Source organism: Chlorocebus sabaeus, chromosome 24 (genome assembly GCF_047675955.1).
Source record: "Chlorocebus sabaeus isolate Y175 chromosome 24, mChlSab1.0.hap1, whole genome shotgun sequence".
NCBI classification, from domain to species: Eukaryota; Metazoa; Chordata; class Mammalia; order Primates; family Cercopithecidae; genus Chlorocebus; species Chlorocebus sabaeus.
Genome location: NC_132927.1, coordinates 70,287,147 through 70,309,100, shown reverse-complemented (window position 1 = coordinate 70,309,100; position 21,954 = coordinate 70,287,147). Strand labels below are relative to the sequence as shown.

The window sequence follows — 21,954 nt, the reverse complement described above, 5'->3', positions numbered from 1 at the left end:
CTGGTATCTTTTTTTTAATACTTTTTAAGAGCTCTTAAAATATCAAAAACATTGATCCTTTCCCAAATTCCTCACCGTTTCCCCCCAACTTATTGGCTTTTGATATTTTGATGTGCTCTGAAGTAGATGTATTTGTAACTTTTTTTTTTTTTTTTTTTTTGAGATAGGGTCTCTGTCACCTAGGCTAGAGTGCAGTGGTGCAATCTCAACTCACCGCAACCTCCACTTCCTGGGTTCAAGTGATTCTCCTGCCTCAACCTTCTAAGTAGCTGGGATTACAGGTGCCTGCCACCATGCCTGACTAAATTTTTTGTATTTTTAGTAGAGACAAGGTTTCACCATGTTGGCCTGGCTGGTCTCGATCTCCTGACCTCAGGTGATCCACCTGCCTCTGCCTCCCAAAGTGCTGGGATTACAGGTGTGAGCCACTGCGTCGGGCGTATTTGTAACTTTTATGTGGCCAGATTGTTTTTGGGTGTTACTCCTGTCGTTCTATGCTTTCAAAGTCCTTCCCTGTTGGAGACCAGGTGAATATGGACCAAATTTTCTTCTTTTTGACATTCAGGACTGGGCGCAGCGGCTCACACCTGTAATAGCAGCACTTTGGGAGGCCGAGGCGGGCAGATCACTTGAGGTCAGGAGTTCAAGACCAGCCTGACCAACACGGTAAAACCCTGTCTCTACTAAAAACACAGTAATTTGCTGGGCATGGAAGCAGGTGCTTATAATCCCAGCTACTCAGGAGGCTGAGGCAAGAGACTTGCTTGAATCCAGGAAGAGGAGATTGCAGTGAGCTGAGATTGCACCACTGCACTCCAGCCTGGGCTACAGAGTGAGACTCTGTCAAAAGAAAGAAAGAGAGAGAGAGGGGGAGGGAGGAAGGAAGGAAGGAAGGGAGGAAGGAAGGAAGGAAGGAAGGAAGGGAGGGAGGGAGGGGAAGGAAGGAAGGAAGGAAGGGAGGGAGGGAGGGGAAGGAAGGAAGGAAGGAAGGGAGGGAGGGAGGGAGGGAGGGGAGGGAGGGAAGGAAGGAAGGGAGGGAGGGAGGGGAAGGAAGGAAGGAAGGAAGGAAGGAAGGGAGGGGAAGGAAGGAAGGAAGGAAGGGAGGGAGGGAGGGGAAGGAAGGAAGGGAGGGAGGGAGGGGAAGGAAGGAAGGAAGGGAGGGAGGGAGGGGAAGGAAGGAAGGGAGGGAGGGAGGGAGGGAGGGAGGGGAAGGAAGGAAGGAAGGGAGGGAGGGGAAGGGAGGGAGGGAGGGAGGGAGGGGAAGGGAGGGAGGGAGGGAGGGAGGGGAAGGGAGGGAGGGAGGGGAAGGGAGGGAGGGAGGGAGGGGAAGGGAGGGAGGGAGGGGAAGGAAGGAAGGGAGGGAGGGGAAGGAAGGAAGGGAGGGAGGGGAAGGAAGGAAGGGAGGGAGGGAGGGAGGGGAAGGAAGGAAGGGAGGGAGGGAGGGAGGGGAAGGAAGGAAGGGAGGGAGGGAGGGAGGGGAAGGAAGGGAGGGAGGGAGGGGAAGGAAGGAAGGGAGGGAGGGAGGGAGGGAGGGGAAGGAAGGAAGGGAGGGAGGGAGGGAGGGGAAGGAAGGAAGGGAGGGAGGGAGGGAGGGAGGGGAAGGAAGGAAGGGAGGGAGGGGAAGGAAAGAAGGGGAAGGAAGGAAGGAAGAGGAAGGAAGGAAAAGGAAAGAAAAGGAAGGAAAAGGAAGACAGACATTCAGATGCCCAGGGTTTCTCTGCCTGTGATTTGAGAGCGGTCTGTGTTGGAATCACCTGGGGAGATTGCTTAAAATCCAGATTTCTGGGCCTCACCCTAGAAAGAGTCTCTGAGAGGAAGCCGCAGTTCTCTCCATGTTTAGCAAGTGTCACATGTGGTTTCAGTGAAACACTAAAGTTTGAAAACCACTGCTCAAAAGAATGATAGAACACAATTTGAAAAAGAACACAATCTGATTCCCCCCTCCCACGAGCCAATTTCCCCAGCAGCAGCCATTTGGCAATAATCCAATTGTTCCAGGATGGTCTGTGGGAAGAATTTTCTCATGCTTGAAGTTCTTAAAGCTGGGATTCATTGGCAGGTAACGAGCTCTTGGTCTCAAAATGTCCAAGCCCAGGACTATTGGTGTCTTGGGATCCCATGGTCCAGCTGGAAGGTCGGATGAAATGACATTTCATAAGGTACCTGAACTAGTGCTTTTTATTTTTTCTCCAAATGCCCTTGAAGGTTCTTCTCCAGCTAATATAGAACCTATGAGAAAAGTGCTTTGAAGGTGCAGGGTCAGGATGGAGTGAGCTTTCTGTATGGTAAAAAGCCAAGAAAGGAGAAACAGCATTCTGGTACTTACCAGCAGCCCGAGGTAGCCATGCTGTTAAGCGCAATGCCCTGTGTCCAGTTGATGGCCCCAGCCCTGCCCAGGGAAGGCTGGGAGCTCCCAAGATACCCAGATGCTGTCTGCAAATGTTGATTGGTGGCCAGGTCATTGCCATGCCAAGCAACTGTTCCAATCACCCTCCTCCCCGAGGAGTGTGACAAAATGTCTGAGCTAGATCAAGTACGACAGGTACACAGCAGGCAGGTGACGGGGGACGGAACAACATAGAGCCCTCGAAGACACAGCCAACAAGCCAGAGAACTGCACCCTGGGCGTAGAAGGCAGTGCTCTCTCCAGCACCTGCCAGGAGGTGAGACGGGGTTAGGGCAGCCCTCCTGCAATGCCCGGTCCAGCCCCATCGTGCAGAAGGAATTCCGAAGTCCAGGCAGGGGGAGTTGGTGGTCACGGTGGAGCAGTGCCCGGCTTCAGCACGTAGGATTTGCCATTACGCTAAAGCAGCGGTTCTCAAAATGTAACCCCAGGACCAGCAGTATCTGCTGTATCTGGGGACTTGTTAAAACTGCAGATTCTAGGACCTGGAAGCTCTGGAGTTGGGCCCACACTCTGCATTGATACAAGCCCTTCTGACATGTGTTCAAACCTAAGAACCACCCGCTTAGTCCTCTGCACTGGGGAAGGTTAATGGAATACTTTAGCTTGCTTCGGAAAGAGTGGGAAAGACAGAGAACAGAGAGGCATGAGTGTGTGAGGCTCCCCGTGCACCGCCCTTGATGGAATCTAAACCTCATGGCCTGGCGTTTGGGGCCCCACATGGTCCCCCAGCCCACCTTCTCAGACCGCTCGGGGGGTTCCGCCTGCTCCAGTCGAACTGCAAGTCCCTACTCCCGCATTTCTGTCGCTCTTCTGTAGTGCAGCCTCTTCCTTCTGAAATCCCACTCAAGCCCTACCTGAGGTGCCCTCTTTCCTCTGAAGGTCTATGAGATAAGAAACTTGAAACAGAGGCTCCCTCCTGGTTCTCCTTTTAAAATACACTACTCGCCGGGTACAGTGGCTCACACCTATAATCCCAGCACTTTGGGAGGCCAACGCGGGTGGATCACCTGAGGTCAGGAGTTCGAGACCAGCCTGTCCAACATGGTGAAACCCCGTCTCTACTAAAAATGTAAAAATTAGCCAGGCATGGTGGCATGCGCCTGTAATCCCAAATTGAGAGGCTGAGGCAGGAGAATCACTTGAACCCGGGAGGTGGAGGTTGCAGGGAGCAGAGATTGAGATACTACATTCTAGCCTGGGTCACAGAGCAGGACTCAGTCTCAAAAACAACAACAACAGAAAACAAACAAAAAACACGCCAAAATATAACCACACTACTCTTAAAACCTGGCCACAATCAGCCTTCCTTCTTCTCCTGTTTAGCTCCCTGGCCAAGCCTGACTCATCCCCCACCCTCTCCCAGCAGCACCTGGAGTCAAGCGGGCTCTCGGGGTTCTCAGCTGACAGCATCTTTTCTTTTCTAAAACTCCCTTTTGAAAGTCCATGTGCTGACTCACCACTGTTTACAGCTCAGCAGCTGCTCTTAACTTTCTGCCTTTACCTAGATAGATAAATTAACAGCAGCTGACCTCTAGAGCTGACTTATTTTTGGGACTGTGGTGGTTGCTAAAATGATTTTACCCCAGTGGCACAATGAAAGCAAGCAAGTGTCTTCTGTGCAGACCTGGCTCTTCCAAACTTGACTTAGAATGTCAGACTGGAGTGGGGGGCTTAGAGTTCCTCACCACCGCCCCCTTTTTTTAAAGACAGGGTCTCGCTCTGTCACCCACACTGGAGTGCAGTGGCACAGTCATGGCTCACTGCAGCCTTGGCCTCCCAGGCTCAAGTGATCCTTCCACCTCAGCCTCCTAAGTAGCTGGAACCACAGGTGTGTGCCACCATGCCTGGCTAATTGTTTAATTTTTTATAGACAGGATCTCCCTATTTGCCCAAGCTGGTCTCGAACTCCTGGGCTCAAGTGATCCTCCTACCTCTGCCTCCCAAGGTGCTTGGGATTCCAGGTGTGAGCCACCATGTCCGGCACTCTCTCCCAATTTTACAGGTAGAAAAACCAGCCCAGAGAGGCGCCTTGCCTTGCCAAGGTCTCCCTGAGAGCACCATCCATTCCAGGTAGCTCAGACACCTGCAGGATGGGCAGAAGGTACCAACCTGGTACTCAACTTCTGGAAGCCAGTGATGAGATGCCCCTACACATTCAGCGCCCCCATTCGCTCTGCAGACTGCTGTGGGCAAGGTGAACTCCTATGCATCCCACGGCCCTGGTGGCTGTTTACAGTATCCTGTGACTGGGACATTCCCAATAGCCAAGCGTTCGTCCAAAGCTCCTCAGTCTCAGGAACCCACCATGAAAGTGAAAGACGCAACCCCAGATCCCAGGTGGGGAGTCTTCAGCCCAGGGTCTTCCAGCCTGGCCGCTGCCCCCAACTCAGGAACCTGCCTCTCTCTCTCTCCGATCCCATGCAGGCCTTACCTGGATCCCTGCCAATCTCCCAGGATGGGGACCAGCACCCCCAACCCCAGCTGAGCCCAGGACCCTGCCCACCCCCTCAATGCCCCCAGACTCTCTCCCACTGGCTTGGAGGTGTTGGTGGTGAGAAAAGGAGGCAGGCAGGTAAGGAGAAGTCGTGATGCTACGGGGCCTGCAAGGCGTAGGCCGGTCAGTACAGGCTGGAGCACTCTGAAGCATGGGGTCTGGGAAAGGGGGTCCTGGGGGTGGAAACCCAGCTCCTTGGACATTTCCTGAAGGGTTTGGAGTGTCTTCTGAGCCCCTGGTCCCTGAGGCTGTTCCAAGACCAGCACACTCTGGGTTCCGTGAGCAGTGCGATCAGTCTTACAGTCTCCATTTTGTCCAACATGAACTCCTGGGAGGGAAAATAAATCTCTCACCTGACAGTGTTTTGGCCTCTGGACGCTACTTCCTAGGGACCAAAGCATCGTCAAAGGCTGACCTACTTCTTTAACTCTCACAAGGGCGCTGCAAAAGACGTGATATCAATGCCACTGGGCAAATGAGCAAACAGAGGCTCAGAGAAGTTAAGTGACTTGTCTGATGTGGCACAGCCAGGAGTGACAGAGTTGGATGACTAGGAGTCCAGATCCTGGTGTAATTTCCTGAATGTGGTTGCCTGCCTTTTCTCACTGCTCCTCCAAGAAGCCCACCCTGACTGCCCGCAGTCTCCCTCTCTGAAGGGCATTCATTTCTTAAGGACCAGATGAGCCTCCATCTCCCGTTGCCTAGCAGAATGCTGAGCAGATTCAGGTGGCTCAGTTTATGTTGGCTGAGTGACTGACAGATGTCAATCCAGAGGCCCAAACTGATTGTTGCTTGGGACCCTGTGACATCACCACATAATTTCTTCCTTTTTCTTGGGAAGAAGATGAAATTAAAACACTATGACTACTTAGACAAATGTGTCCTTACTCAGAAATCTCATTTCTTTGCGATATGAATAAGTTACAAGCTGTATATAACTAAGGATGCCAATTACACAGACTTCAACTGAATGGTGCCCACTGAGTCGTGCCATACAGTGGCCTCGATCCTGCCTGTGAGGTTCCTGAAGACCTCCTTAACTGAGCCACAGGCTTGCTCACTGCTGACTGTTGCACTGGACGCTAGGGAAGAGACCTGCCCCTCAGCGTTCCTGGGGAGCTAAGTATCCTGTGTTTGGACATCTGCACTGAACCTGCCTCAAATGAGGTAAGCGTGTTCTGATTTAGGATGAAGTCAATGCTAAAGGTGGCAGACAGGAGAGTATGGAAAGGATGGGTCTTTGATGATGCCACTGAGCCTAGGATCACACCATGCCTGAAACTCACCCAGGCACAAAACTTCTACTCATGGCACAAGATGTGCCCTGGTAGAGGAGCCAAATGACCTCAGAAAAGAACAAAGTGGGAAGACTCACTCTTCTCAATTTTAAAATTTACTACAAAGCCACAGTCATCAAGACAGTATGGTACTGGCATAGAAACAGTCATAGAGATGAATGGAATAGAATCGAGAATCCAGAAATAAACTTTCATATTACAGTCAACTGATTTTTGACAAGGGTACTGAGAAAATTCAAAGGGGAATAATAGAACTTTTTAAACAAATGATGTCAGGACAACTGAATATCCTCATGCAAAATAATGAAATTGGACCCCTACCTTACATTATATTAAAAAATCAACTGAAAATGAATCACAGACCTAAACAGTAGAGCAACAACTATAAACTTCTCACAAGAAACAGGTGTAAATCTTCATAACCCTGGATTAGGCAATGTCTTTTTAGATATGACACCTAAAGGACAAGTACATACACATATCCAAAGTAAAACTATTGGATTCTTGGCCGGATGCGGTGGCTCACACCTCTAATCTTAGCACTTTGGGAGGCCGAGGCAGGTGGATCGCTTGAGGTCAGGAGTTCAAGACCAGCCTGGCCAACATGGCCAGGTGTATTCTCTACCAAAAAATACAAAAATTAGCCACGTGGGGTGGCGGCGCATGCCTGTAGTTCCAGCTACTGGGGAGGCTGAGTCAGGAGAATCGCTTGAACTCAGGAGGCGGAGGCTGCAGTGAGCCAAGATGGCGCCACTGCACTCCAGCCTGGGTGACAGACGGAGACCTTGTCTCAAACAAACAAACAAAAAAACAAACAAATTGGATTCCATCAAAATTCAAAACTTCTGTGCTTCAAAGGACACCATCAAGATAGTAAAAAGATAACATGCAAGATAGGAAATATTTGCAATCACATATTTGATAAGGGACCTATATCCAGAACGCAAAAAGAATTCTTACAACTCAACTAAAAAAAGACAAATAGGCCGGGCACAGTGGCTCATGCCTGTAACCTCAGCACTTTGGGAGGCCGAGGCAGGTGGATCACTTGAGGTCAGGAGTTCGTGACCAGTTTGGCCAACATGGTGAAACCCCATCTCTAATAAAAATACAAAACTTAGCTGGGTGTGGTGGTGCATGCCTGTAGTCCTAGCTACTCGGGAGGCTGAGGCAGGAGAATCGCTTGAACCCGGGAGGCAGAGGTTGCAGTGAGCCAAGATGTGCCACTGCACTTCAGCCTGGGCAACAGAGTGAGACTCCGTCCCAAAAAAAAAAAAAAAATCAAATTTTTTAATGGGCAAAGAATTTAAATAGATATTTCTCCAGAGGAGAGATACACATGGCCAATAAGTGCATGAAAAGATACTCAACATCATTAGTCATCAGAGAAGTGCAAATCAAAACCACAATGAGATGCCACTTCACACCCATTAGGAGGGCTAAATTAGAAAAGGTTGACAATAGCAAATGTTGGCAAGGATGTGGAGAAATTGGAACCATCGTACATTGATCATGGGGATGGTAAATGGTGCAGCCATTTTGGAAAAGAGTTTGGCAGTTCTTCAAATGCTAAACATAGAGTTAACAGATGACCCAGAAATTGCACCCCTAGGTATGTGCCAAAGAAAAGTGAAAACATATCTCTGCATAAAAATTTGTACACAAATGTTCATAGCAGCAATATTCATAATACCTAAGGAATGTAAACAACCCAGATGTCCGTCAGCTGATGAATGGATAAACAAAAGTTCTATCCATACAAATAGGCCCATACCATGGAATATTCAGCCATAAAAATAAAGCACTGATTCGTGCTAGGGCGTGGATGAACCTTGAAAACATTATGCTAAATGAAAGCAGTCAGACGCAGTGTATCTTTTTGGGAGTGATGAAAGGTTCTGAAATTAGACAGGGGTAATGGCTATGCAATTTTGACTATACTGAAAACACCAAAGTGCATAATTGTAAGGGATACATTTTATGGTTTGTGAATTATATCTCAATAAAGTTATTATTTTAAAAAGACAGGCTGTGTTGTCAATCAAAGCCAATCTGATCACGTTTTCTGTTACTGCAATAACAGTATCCTGACTGATGAGGGCAATGAGGAGAGAAGCCCAGTGGACTTACAGTGTGAAGTTTCAGATAAGGACCCTGTGCAAGAGGCTCCCTCAGTCTCTGAAATGCCTGCTGCCAGCGTACTCATATGTGTAAGAGTGTGATCATACCTGTTTGCATCTTTGTGCGTGCAAGTTGATGTTTGTGTGCTTGTTTGCAGGTGTGTCTGTGTGTGTCTCATGTGTGTTGGTGTGCAGAAAGCACATGTGGATGTTGATGGGTCTGTGTGTGTGTGTGTGTGTGTGTGTGATGTGTCAGAGTGGAGCTACATATAAAGACCAGGTGGGAAGTTCCTCTATGCATCCTCTACACTGACCCTTTACCTAGTGGGTGCTCAAGTTTGTTGGGAGACTAATAGAGATCTTAGGACCTTACTGCACCAGGCACCCATGTAGCTATGGAAAGAAGAGCCGATGGGGGGCTAAACACAAATGCAACCTGAGCTACGGAGCAGGACTAGCTCAAGTTGGAGGCTTGCCTGGGGCAGTCAGGAGCCCCGCGGCCATCTGTCTATCCTTACCTTAATCAGATTGAGCTTGGAGAAGAGATCCATGCTCTTGGGCATGCTGTGGGCAGAGGGGCAGCACTGCCGGGCCATGTTGGTGATGGTCATTTGCATGTAGCTGAGCAGCTGATCCTGCAGGAAAGAGGCGGCGGCGGCTCAGGCTCTCTCCCAGCATCCCCTGCCCCTGCCCCAGCTCACTCCAGCCAGCAAAATGTCGTGGACAGAGCTGGGACGCCGGGAGTGTCCTTCTCATCATGGTCTGTATTCCTCTCCTGCGGGGCTTGGTTGAGTTCCTCCCCACCTCAGAGCCTCAGCATCCTCCCCTGCAAAGAGAGAGGCTGGACTAACTCCTTTCAGAAGGGTTTCCTGGCTGGAGGCATCAGGGTCCATACCTCGTTAGAATCTGAGGACTGGGAAGGGGCATGGAGTGGGGTCCTGTACTTCAGACCTCCAGGATCCTGGTGTGCTGCAGCAGCTTAGAGAGAAAGACCTTAAAGGGGCTCTGTAGACTGTGACCCCCCACCCAGCTCCCTCCCTAAGCCCCTTGCCTTGGAAGCCTCGTCTTCAAACTCAGAACCCCCGAGGCCCAGTCAGTCTGGACCTGAGCAGGTCTCACACTCACTCCAGGACCTCATCCTGTGCAGAGAAGGTGTGCCCAGTGCAGCCCTGTGCCCAAGCCATGGTCCCAAGTGTCCTCCCACAGTCCCTGAGGCCAGAAGAACATAGACTGTTGCCTCCGTTTATGGTGAGGAACCGGGGTCCAGCGGTGACCAGACCACATTCCCAAGGCCAGTAAGGGGCAGTGCAAAGCTGAATTCTGGAATCCCTGGAATTCATGGCCATGGACTTTGGCCATGACTTGTTCTTTCTGAGCCTCATTTTTCTCATTTGTAAAATGAGTGTGGGTAAAATTTACCAATATTCAAGAACACCTACTCCAGGTCAGACTCTGTGCTAAGCACTGCCTGGAATGATCAGCGAGACACCAGGGTTGCTGAAGACAGTGCATAATAACCACTCACTTAAATGCCATTATTTTATTATTAACCACAAACATTATACAAGGACTAAGTGCTCGGCACAACACAAAGCCCTGGGACTGGGCCGGTGGATCCCGGCTCCGGTTCTTGGCACAGCTCAGTCCTGAAATATCTGTGGCCTCAGTTTTCCCATCTGTAAAGTAACATTTGACCCCTCTAAAAGAGGTCCTTCAAAAGTAAACTGTCACCAAGGAGAAGTAAGTGGTGCAGGTACGTCTGTGTGTGTGTCTGTCTCTATGTATATCTCTGCGTGTGTCTGTGTGTCTGTACATGTGTTTGTGTGTGTCTGTGTGTGTGTCTGACTGTGTCTGTGTTTCTGTGTGTCTGTGTGTGTCTGGCTGTGTCTGTTTCTGTGCATTTGTGTGTATGTGTCTGGCTGTGTGTGTCTGTCTATATGTCTGGTTGCGTCTGTGTGTCTATGTGTCTGGCTCTGTATGTGGCTCTGTGTGTGTGTGTCTGTGTGTGTATGTGTCTGTGTGTCTATGTGTCTGGCTCTGTGTGTGTGTCTGTGTGTGTGTGTGTCTGTGTGTCTCTGTGTCTGGCTGTGTGTGTGTGTCTGTGTGTGTGTGTGTGTGTGTGTCTATGTGTCTGGCTCTGTGTGTGTGTGTCTGTGTGTGTGTGTCTGTGTATGTGTGTCTGTGTGTCTCTGTGTCTGGCTCTGTGTGTGTGTGTCTGTGTGTGTATGTGTCTGTGTGTGTGTGTCTGTGTGTCTCTGTGTCTGGCTCTGTGTGTGTCTGTGTGTGTATGTGTCTGTGTGTGTGTGTGTCTGTGTGTCTCTGTGTCTGGCTCTGTGTGTATGTGTCTGTGTGTGTGTGTGTCTGTGTGTGTGTCTGTGTGTCTATGTGTCTGGCTCTGTGTGTCTGTGTGTGTGTGTCTGTGTGTGTGTGTGTCTGTGTGTGTGTGTCTGTGTGTCTCTGTGTCTGGCTCTGTGTGTGTGTGTCTGTGTGTGTGTGTCTGTGTGTGTATGTGTCTGTGTGTGTGTCTGTCTATGTGTCTGGCTCTGTGTGTGTGTGTCTGTGTGTGTGTGTGTCTGTGTGTGTATGTGTCTATGTTTGTGTGTCTGTGTGTGTATGTGTCTGTGTGTGTGTGTGTCTGTGTGTCTATGTGTCTGGCTCTGTGTGTGTGTGTGTATGTGTCTGTGTGTGTGTGTGTCTGTGTGTCTCTGTGTCTGGCTCTGTGTGTGTGTGTCTGTGTGTCTATGTGTCTGGCTCTGTGTGTGTGTGTCTGTGTGTGTGTGTCTGTGTGTGTTGGGAGTGACAATGGAGGCATCAGCTTCCCCCTCCCCACCCCTAGCCCCACCCCCAGGCTGAAAGACTGGACTCACACTATAGCTGCTGCTGGTGTGTGTGTTTGCGTCAAAGTCAATGTCCTTCTGGTAAGTGATGCTGTGCTCCAGCTTCCACCACTGCTCCTGCTTGCGGTGACACTTCTTCTGCAGCTGATATAGCCGGATCTTGAGGCTCTGACGCAGAGGGAATGGGTCATCTTGGTACAACAAACCCTCCAGGGCATGTGCCCTGGTCTGAGTCCCCAGGGTAGTATGTTTAATGACAGGATAGGAGGAAGGAACACTTCCGGGTGGCTGGGGCCATTCAAGGGACCAGAGATGCAGAAAAGGGCATGTCCAGGCTGATGGAGTTTACCTGAGCCCCAGTTCCTGATGATTTTATAAAGGGGAGTTCCCCTACACAAGTTATCTTGCCTGCCACCAGGTAAGACATGCCTTTGCTCCTCCTTCAACTTCCACCGTGATTGTCAGGCCACCCCAACCATGTGGAAGTGTGAATCCATTAAACCTCTTTTTCTTTCTTTCTTTCTTTATTTTTTTTTTGAGACAGAGTCTCACTCTTTTTGCCCAGGCTGGAGTGCAGTGGTGTAATCTTGGCTCACTGCGACCTCTGCCTCCTGGGTTCAAGTGATTCTCCTGCTTCAACCTCCCAATTAGCTGGGGTTATAGGCACACACCACCATGCCTGGCTAATTTTTGTATTTTTAGTAGAGATGGGGTTTCAGTATGTTGGCCGGGCTGATCTTGAACTGCTGACCTCAAGTGATCTGCCTGCCTCGGCCTCCCAAAGTGCTGAGATTACAGGCATGAGCCACCATGCCTGGCCCTCTTTTTCTTAGAAATTACCCAGTCTCAGGTGTTTCTTTATTAGCAGCATGAGAAGGAACTAACACATGCTCCCAGCCAGGCCCTGTGGGATAGGAATTTGAAAGATACAGAACAGGCCGGGTGTGGTGGCACACGCCTGTAATCCCAGCTATGCAGGAGGCAGAGGCAGGAGAATCGCTTGAGGCTAGGAGGCGGAGGCTGCAGTGAGCTGAGATCACGCCACTACACTCCAGCCTGGGCGACAGAGTGAGACCCTGTCTCCCAAAAAAAGGAAAGAAAGAAGGAAAGGAAGAGAGAGAGAAAGAGAGAAAGAAAGAGGGAAAAAAAGAAAGAAGGATGGAAGGAAGGAAGGAAGGAAGGAAGGAAGGAAGGAAGGAAGGAAGGAAGGAAGGAAGGAAAGAAGGAAGGAAAGAAGGAGGGAAGGGAAAGAAAGAAAGAAAAAGAAAGAGAAAGAAAGAGAGAGAGAGAGAGAGAGAGAGAGAAAGAGAGAGAGAGAGAAAGAAAGAAAAGAAAGAAAAAGAAAGAAAGAAAGAAAGAGAAAGAAAGAAAGAAAGAAAGAAAGAAAGAAAGAAAGAAAGAAAGAAAGAAAGAAAGAAAGAAAGAAAGAAAGAAAGAAAGAAAGAAAGAAAGAAAAGAAAAGAAAAAGAAAAGGAGACGCAGGACATAACCCCCGTGGCCCCACTTCTCTGAGGCTTACTTTTCTCCGAAAATGGGAAGAATAGCATGGCTGGACTTGCCTTTCTCTAGTCCCAGCCTTTGGAATAGCAGCACCTACCTGGAGGTGCTCACGTGAGATTTAAGTGAGATAAAGCACGTAAAGTGCTTCACGCAGTGCCCAGCCCATCAATGAATCACATTCTCCAAATGGTACAAAGTGGTGCAGGCTTGCAACGCTGCCACTAGGGGGCAGATGCTCTCTCCAAACACCACGCAGTAGCCCTTTGCAGTGAACCAACCAGCCTGTGATCATTCCTCTGGGATCCCTAAGTCCCCGGTCCCCGTGGCTGCACGAATCTTCATGATGCCACGCCTTTGTTAGGGCAGGCTCTTCCACCTGGAGTGCCCATCCCTCCCAGCGGAAGTCCTAATTATTATGAGATAACCACAAAGGAAGGGGAGGGAAATGATGTCTCTGGCACTGACTTTGAGGCAGTTTGTGTTGGTGCCTCGCAAGGACCCTAGCAGCTAGAATGTGTTGCCCGCATTTGACAGATGCAGAAACTAAGGCTCAGAGAGGATACAAACTAGTCGTACAGCTAGTGGGTGGCTGAATTGGGAGCTGAGATCCAGTCCCTCTGCATCCAGGACACATGGCTTTTTTACCACGCAGAACAACTTTTAGGCACGAGCTGAGCCTCAGGCAGCAGAGCGGGGAGGAAGGGGATACAGAAGGCGGCTCAGGAGCGACAGCCCCACCCAGGGCCCTCCAGCATTATGCCACGGCACCCTCCAGGTGCGCAGGAAAGGGGGCCCCACGCCCCCAGCTCCCTGGGCCACCGGGAATGGAACAGACTTCAGGCAGTTGTTACCGCCATGAGAGCCCTGTGACCCTCCTCTAGAGACTCCAGGCTCCGGTGGACGGCCTGGCTCATCTGGGAGAATGCCTCGAGGCGCTTCTGCGTGTCCTGGCTGGCTGTGAAGAGCTTCCCGTAGTGCTTCACCATGGCCTCCACCAGCGCCTCCTCCGGCTCCTCCCATCCCGTGCAGCCTATGGAGACAGCGCCATGGCCGGATGGGTGGGTGCCCCTGCAATGGGCCATGCCAACAAGGTGGCCAGGAATTCCGTCTGGGGCCACAAAGTTGAGAGGTGCAGGACAGTCCATGCCAGGCTGACCCCAAGACAGTAGGATGGTCCCGCAGCTCTCCAGGCTTGCCATCCATGCACGCACCCCCACTCCCCCCCCCCCCGCCCCGCCCCCTCCACTTCAAAGGAAGCCTCAACCTTGGAAAGTTCAGCCAGAGACTGAGATAGGGATTCTGGATCGAGACTACCGAGCGAGGCAGGAGACTGCCCTCAAGGAGACGTCGCTGCTTGGGGGAGCCTGAGAAGGGGATAGGAATTGTTCCTGTCCTGGGTGAGCAAGTACCAAGTCCTGATGGGTATGCATTTTGGATGAGTTGAACAGGCAAAACTGCTGAATTAGGAAGGTCCCAAACCACGAGCAGCACTGGGTGCTGGGTCTGCCGCAAGCCCCTCGCTTGACCTGCAGCCCTGACTCCTCCTTGGCTCACTACTCAGTATATATCCCCAGCCTCCCAACCACATCTCCCAGCAGCCCGGAGCTCACCACCCCCAAACCCACCTGGCAGCCCTGTGGCTGCTGCCTACGTTTGTGTCCCTCCCTCTGCCTGCAGGGTCATTCTCCCTTGCTACACCCATTTGAGCCCCATGAAAGGTCACCTCCTCCATGAAGCCTTCCCTGACCTCCAAGGCAGAGGTTTTGGAGTTTCCATAACTCCTCTCATTCTAGCACTTAGTACAGTGGCTATGAAGTCAGATGGACCAGAGTCTGAGCCCAGCACCACTACTTCCTGACTGGGTGACCCTGGGCAAGTTCATTACCCTCTCTGGGCCTGAGTAACACAGTACTGCAAAGCTCATAGGAGGGGTATAAAAAGATTTACTAAAAAGCTTAGCACAGGGCACATATTTAGTAAATGGTAATAATTATGTATTATTGATGGTGTTGAAATAATAATGATGACAATAAATATGTGACTCCCCTTCCCTTTTCTAATGAGTTTTCAGTACTCATAAAACAACACACAAAACCTCATCTCAGATGTCCTTATACTCTTAGTTAATAATAGCAAAACAAAAACACAAATCCAAAGACAAACAAAATAATAATAATAATGGTCAATGTTTACCAAGTGCTAGCTATATGCGGGGCCCTGTGCTATGCTTATAAAGGATGACTTCATCTAGTCCACACAAATATTGCTCTTCCCATTGTACAGATAAGAAAATCAAGGCCTTGAGAACTTGCCAGAGGCCACACTGTTAACGACAGTGGAGCTAGGGTTGGGACCAAGCAGTCAGACTCGGCTGTCTACACCCTTCCCCACCACTGTGGGGCTGGCCTTTGTGGGTTCCCATTCTGTAGATGAGCAGCTCTAGTTCCATGAGGCCACACACCGTGTGGCAGTCCTGCAGCCAGGAGGCGGCTGTGGAGAGAAAGGGCTTTCCGAGGAAGCTGCGTACGTACCCTCGGGGATTTTCTCAAGGACCTTAATCAGATAGTCTTCAAAAAGCTTGTGCTTCTCGACTTCTCTCTTGAGCTTCTTCTGCCTGTAGAGCCAGATGCAAGAACATGGCCTGGAGGCTCCCAGGTCATATAGGACCCCTATGAACAAACCTGGGCCACCCTCTGTGATCTCCTGCTTGGACCTGCCCTGGGCCGGCCACGTACCACTTTATCAGTTGGCCATAGACTTAGGAATCTCTCCACCTTCATTTCATTGCTGAGCAAACTGAGCCACAAGCAGGTCAAATAAATGCCCACAGCAGCATCTCCTAGGCAGCGAAGAAGGTGCCTAGACTTGAAGGCCAAGTCTTTCTGGCCAGAGTCTATGATGCCTCCTCTGGAGGCTGTGCAGGTGCCTCCCATCTCGGGAGACAGGCCAGCACCTACTAGCTGGTGATGCGGGGCCAAGTGCTTCAGCTCTTTGTGCCTGGGTAGCCCATCTACAGCAGGGGTGATGTGAGCTGCTGACCAGGGTCATGCATGGGGCACCAAGTGCATTGGGAGCGTTCCATCAGAGGTGGGTTTCCCACCAATCCCCGGAGGGGAGAGGGCCACGTGCTATTGCCTGGCCATACTTGACTCTTCGGGGAATCCCTAAGCAAGTCTCCAACAGGTCACCTGTTCTGGACCCAGCCAAGGTCAGCAGTCAAGGGCAGAGACCAGAGCAGGGCGTGGCCTGGCCAGCTGGCTGAGCTCCCAACCCATTCTCTGGCTATCCAACAGGGGCTGTGCTGGGGGTCTCTGAGTGGCCCAAGGCAAGCCACTCTGCCTCTGTGGGCCCCCCTTTCTCATCCATATGGTTCTGAAAAGTGCAGAACAATATCATCCTTCCCACAGATATCACATGGGGCCCTGTGAGCCATGACGGTGCTAAATCTTATCGGAATCAGGAAGCCCTCAAAATCTGTTGGAATGGTTGGCCCTTCATAAAACTTTGCAGAGACACGTCCTTTTGCATCTAATTCAGGTTTTTGTGTGTAGTCTGAAATTTCATCTCCCCAACCTCCCATCCTCATGGGGTGAGGACCCAGGGTCCCCACTAAGAGTCAAGGCGGCAATCTTGTAGACTGGCCTTAGAGGGGCCGAGTGGACAGGTGCAGATGGATGGTCACCCACAGTCCTCCTTCCTGATGTAGAGGCCCAGCCAGCAGAAGGCCCAGGACTGACCCAAGATCTGAGGTCAAAGGGCAATAGCCACACCTCTTCTCTCTCCCATCACAGCTGTCGCCCAGCCCTGCCACGCCTATTTGCTTCCAGACCACACTGCCCTCTTCATCCACCCCCTGTCCTGGCCTCCTCAGGGACATGTTTGCTCAGTCCAGCCACTTAGCCCACCAGGGAGGCATTGGGGCTGGGGCTGGGGCAGGGCTGGCACAATGCGTACTTAGCCTGGAGCTGGTAGAGTTCCTGCCACAGCTCTTGAAGGTCCTCTTCCTTGTCACCAGGATTGCTTGGGCCAGCTCTCTGGCCTGTGTCCATGGCTGCCATCACCCCACTGCCACAAGCTACGCAGGAGGACAGGAGCCACGTGAGCCAGACAGGATGAAGACAGACCAAAAAGGAACAGTCACAACTGCAGCTTCTTCTTCGGATCCTTGGAAGCCAGTGCTAGCATCCCCACCTCACAGAAAAGGAGACAGAGGTTCAGAGAGGGGCTGTGACCAGTTCAAGGTCATCTGGCAGGACTGGATGAGGACCCAGGGCTCATTAAATCCCAAGTCCAAGGTCTTCGGGCTGCATCCCCAGCTCTGGAGAGGTTGAGGGTGCCATTCTGTAGGGGCCTTGTTTCCCTTGCAGCCCTGTAACTGGTACAGCCCCATCACCCCCAAGTCTTCAGTTCCTGGCCACCAAGATGCCTGGGAACTTTCAATAAGTGCTGGCTTCCATCAAATTCTGGAAGGAGTCATAGGGTCAGAGCCAGAGCTGGTTCAGAAAACAGCCTGCTTAGGGAGGAGGCAGCTTCATTATCATCTCTGCCCACCCACCCCCATCCACACATTTATTCACTTAACCAACATTACATGCTCTGAGCTCGTACAGTGCTTGCAGAACTACAGTGGAGACTAAGCAGAGATGCTTCAAACAAGCTCATGGTCAAGCTGGGAAGATGGTCTAGTTACAAGTAGCTTCAACACAGCCTTGCAAACAGTTCCTGGGCCACTCGCCCAAGGCTGGTACGCAAGCATGACCTTCATTGGTCAACTGCTGAACCAGCCCAGTGCGTTGAAGAGAGAAGGTGAGGGGCTACAAAGTCAACCGAATTTCTAGGCCCAAGCATCAAACACAGGTAGACAGGCACTGTAGGAGGAAGGGGCCTAGCTGACTCACCTACAGCTCCAGGAGCACAAAGCCACAGCCAGGCTGTGACATCACAATGCTGGCTTCTGTCCTCATGATGTGTCCATTGCAGGATCCACCTGTGGAGGGCCAGATTCTCCATGGTCCTAAAACCTCCCACCCCCACCGCCCAGTCCCGTTCCCAAGAAGATGGGGAGGAAGGGCATTGGCAACCCCATGGGAAACTTGGGCTATTTTTGTCCTTTCTATCCAGGCTGGTCTGCTTTATGGGCTGCCCAATTCCCATTGGCCTGTCCTGGGACTCTCCCTCGACCCCATCCCACCTGAGTTTGGTGGCTGCAGCTCAGGCATTTCCCCATCAGCCCCCCAAGGCTCAGCCCCACCCGTGGCTCAGGACCAGGGCTGGCTCCGTGCAGGGGGTGGGAGCAAGCTGAAGGACCCACGTCTGGGAACTGCCCCTGCCTATACTTGGCCCTGAACCTCCTGTTGGAGCTACTGGACCTGTGCCACCAGGGACGGTGGGGTGGAGAGGGCTGGGCCTCATGCCCACCCTGACATCCCACCCCCACCACACTCACCACCATGCTGGCTGGCCTGGCCTTCCCCCTCAAAGGCTTCCATTGGCTCAGAGCTGGGTCACCTCAGATGACTCCTGGGAAGTCACAGCTCAGTGTGGGCTCCACTCGGGAAGAACGCTGTGGGTGGGAAAGGTCCCCAGAGAGGGTGAAGGAGGTAGAAGCCAGGGCAGGGCCTGAGCTGGAGAAGGGGCCAGGAATGAGGGAGAGGCCGGGGTCCATTCGGGGGCAGAGCAAGGGCTGGGGTTTCAGGTCTGTGGTTGGAGTTGGGGCAAGGCTGGGGCAAGATCTGGATCAAAGGCTGGGGCTGGGGCCAGGGCCGGGGCTGGGCTGGAGGCAGGGGCAGGGGTTTGGACTCATCCCCCTCACGACCCCTCACCAGCAGGCAGTGAGATCAGCCCCTGCCAACTCAGGAGTCCCTGACAGGTGCCCGGGGCTGCCTCCCCATGGTCCTAGAGTCCCTCGCTTATGTGCTGAGCACCAACTGAGAATGAAGGTGAAGGGTCCTGGCTCTGGCCTTGGGTTCAGACTCAGCAGGGAGGTGGATGCAGGTGTGGGCGGCATGGATGCAGAGGGAGAGGAGCTCAGGGGCTGGGGCTGCCCAGAGAAGGAGTCGGCCCAGTTCGAGGAGGGGTGGGGGAGTCCCCCAGAATCGGCAGTGTCCGAGGTGTTTCACGAGGATGAGAATGAGAGGAGAAGGTGGGAAGGGCATTCTGGCAGAAGGAATGGCAGGGACAAAAGTTCGGAGGCACAGAATAGCTTACACAGCCTGTGCAAACCGTAGACAGAGCCTTCAAAGCAGAAGGGGGCTATCAGGGTGGGAGTGGTTTGGACCATGGCTGGTGAAGGTGTTGGCAGGAGCCAAAGGGTATCAGCCAGCAGCAGAGACTGCCCGGGCTACTCTGGGCAAGGAGGGATGCACGGGAGGCTGTAGGGAGGCACAGAATCAATCCAGCTGCAAATCCAGAGAGGACAGGGGCCCAGGGCAGCCCTGGAGATCCACGCAGCAGGAACTCAGGGAGGCGTCCCCAGAATGAATCCTTCCCAACCCCTTTTTATCATCTTCTCCATTCTCAAGAATCAAGAGAGGATGCCCAATTGGCTGAGCCTGGGCCATGTGCCCGCCCCTTGGCTGGACCGACAGTCATATCCTAGGAGCCTGCAGTGCGGCCTGGAAGTTTCCCAGTGCAAACCCTGGTGCTGTTCCCAGGGAATCAGGACAGCTGAGCAACAGAACCCACAGGTGCTCCTCCGTGGAGGCTCAGGGATAACTGGGCTGCATCCCCAGCTCTGGAGAGGTTGAGGGTACCACTCTGTAGGGGCCTTGTTTTGCTTGCAGCCCTGTAACTGGTACAGCCCATCACCCCCAAGTCTTCAGTTCCCGCCACCAAGATGCCTGGGAACTTTCAACAAGTGCTGGCTTCCAACAAATTCTGGAAAGAGTCACAGGGACAGAGCCGGAGCTGGTTCAGAAAGCAGCCTGCTTAAGGAGGAGGCAGCTTCATCACCATCTCTGCCCACTCAGAAATGTTCAGGGCATTTCTGAGCATGCTCTCTGGCTCAGAGTAGGGGTGAGGCCGGCTGCGTGGCAGCGGGAGTGACTCATGTTTGTGTGGCACAGGTCTAAGCACTTCCATGCAGGGGTTCATTCATCTTCATGACACACTGAGGTCAAAGCTATTATTTCACAGAGGGCAAAACTGAGGCCCAGAGAGGCTAAGTAACTTGCCCAAAATCTCACTGTTAGAAAATAGTTCCGATATTAATCCAGAAAGTCAAGATCCAGAACCATCTGGGAGATTGAGTTGTTAAGACCTTGAAGCTGATTGATAGGGGATCCTACAGCAGGAGGCTGTTCTTGGGAAAGACTCCATTAGCACCTCTGGGTATGGGACCTTCACTGGGGACAGGCAGACCACTGACCCTCCTCTGGCCAGAAGCAGATGCTGGAGAAGGCGCGCCAGACCCACGTCCCTTCCCACGCTCAAACATTCCAGGACTTTACTTCCCAGAAGTTAAAGTCTGTAAACCACTTGACCCCATACAGCCATAGGTGGGGGAGGGAAGGTAGGTTTGGAGTGGGGATGGTGGCACTATTTGCTTTCCAGTGACAATTGCATTTTTGGCCTGAAGTGTCCCATAGGTGCTGAGAGAGCACAATAGACAAGGCTGGCAGAGGCTGCGGCTCCTTGGGAGACGTTTCTCCCGCTCAGGCCCCTAAAGAGTAACTGTCACAAGCACCAGGGATTGAGTCCTGTCACGGATTCACCACTGCCTGACTCTTTACTGGGAGTCTCTCGTTTCATTCTCAGAACAGTCCTCTAGGGTGGTGGTAGCACTGCTCCATTTTGCAGACGAGAAAACTGAGTCTATGAGGCGAAGTAACTTGCCCAAGGGTACACAGTTAATACAAGGTAACAGGGCTGGCTACACAGTTTGTGGGGTTCAGTACAAAATGAAAACGCTGGGCTCCTTGCTCAAAAATTAAGAATTTCAAGATGCAATAGCAGAAGATAAAGCCAAATGTGGACTCTTGTGAGTACGGATCCTGCATAACTGCATACGCCCCTCACTGGGATTTGGACCCAGGTCCAGGGATTCTAGACCTAGTTATTCTCCATTCTGCTCCTTAAAACCCACCAGCCTGCCTCAGACGCCTCTTCACCACCCTGGTTCTTCCTCTTCTTCCTTGCCCTTCCCCAGCCTCACCCAACCAGCAGACCCCACCCTTCCCTAATTAGGGGAAGACTCAAGCACTTACATGGAGGTGAAAGGAACTTAAGAAAAGAAATGATCAAGGCAGAGAGACAGGAGCTGCCACGGTTACACAGCGGTGAGGGCACAGGTCTCCCAACTCCCAGACTAGCCTCTACCCAGGGCCTTGGGCAAGAGAAATCCAAGGCAAGTCTGTCTGTTACAGACAGCTGGGAATCTTGGGAGCTGGGAACCTGCTTCAAGGACAAAGCTGCAATTAAATGGCAATAGAACCCCTTTTCTTTTTTTTTTTTTTTTTGAGACGGAGTCTCGTTCTGTCGCCCAGGCTGGAGTGCAGTGGCCGGATTTCAGCTCACTGCAAGCTCCACCTCCCGGGTTTACGCCATTCTCCTGCCTCAGCCTCCTGAGTAGCTGGGACTACAGGTGCCCACCACCACGCCCGGCTAGTTTTTTGTATTTTTTTGTAGAGATGGGGTTTCTCCGTGTTAGCCAGGATGGTCTCAATCTCCTGACCTCGTGATCTGCCCGTCTCGGCCCCTCAAAGTGCTGGGATTACAGGCTTGAGCCACCGCGCCCGGCCAGAACCCCTTTTCAAAAACCTTAACAAGGACTCCTGGGGCTGGAATCTGCCACCAGGCGTGGGTCACCAGGCACAGCAGAAGGAAGGGCCTGATCAGGCCTTCTGCAGAATTCACCCCATCTGGTCTACAACCCCAAATGCCCCCAGACAGGGCCAAGGCCAGCCCTTCCTCAGCCATTGACGCTCAGGATGCAGAGTGGGGCTGTGGGTTGAGGCAGAGCTACCAGCTGTGTGGCCTCAGGAAAAGCACTGACCTCTCTGAGCTTCAGTTTCCTGAAAGGCAAAGTGTGGGTAATAGCACATAGGGATTAAATGAGATAATCCACATAGAACACTTCGCATCTTCTCGTTTTTGTGGAATTAACCCAAGTGTGCATAGGAGAAAGTCTAGAAAGATATAAATGAACATTTTATGTCTTAGGGGCAGGGAAAAGGGGCAACTTTTAAACTAGCACAACTCTTTAAGAGAGTGTCTGTTCTGACCCTTTAGGAAAGCAAGCAGCCCAGAGCTGACCCGTCATAGGGATTCGATGGACGTTAGTTTTGTTTCCTGCCCATCT

General features: G+C 51.8%; 1 protein-coding gene across 2 annotated transcripts; it reads right to left on the bottom strand.

Moving 5' to 3' along the window:
- Positions 1–635: 635 nt before the first annotated feature.
- On the bottom strand, positions 636–17,860 carry CCDC197 (coiled-coil domain containing 197). 2 transcript variants are annotated; one of them, XM_073010824.1, is made up of 7 exons: positions 17,274–17,860; positions 16,611–16,847; positions 15,188–15,270; positions 13,508–13,686; positions 11,187–11,324; positions 8,838–8,954; positions 4,975–5,229 (listed from the first exon to the last, which is right to left on the bottom strand). In XM_073010824.1, exons 2-7 carry the CDS (start codon positions 16,712–16,714, stop codon positions 5,026–5,028), a joined length of 825 nt encoding a protein of 274 aa, XP_072866925.1. In that variant the 5' UTR covers positions 16,715–16,847; positions 17,274–17,860; the 3' UTR covers positions 4,975–5,025. The 2 variants fall into 2 exon arrangements, with proteins under 2 accessions (XP_072866926.1, XP_072866925.1); XM_073010825.1 differs by lacking the exons at positions 4,975–5,229; positions 17,274–17,860 and adding an exon at positions 636–680 and having other exon boundaries at positions 16,611–16,832.
- Positions 17,861–21,954: the final 4,094 nt, after the last annotated feature.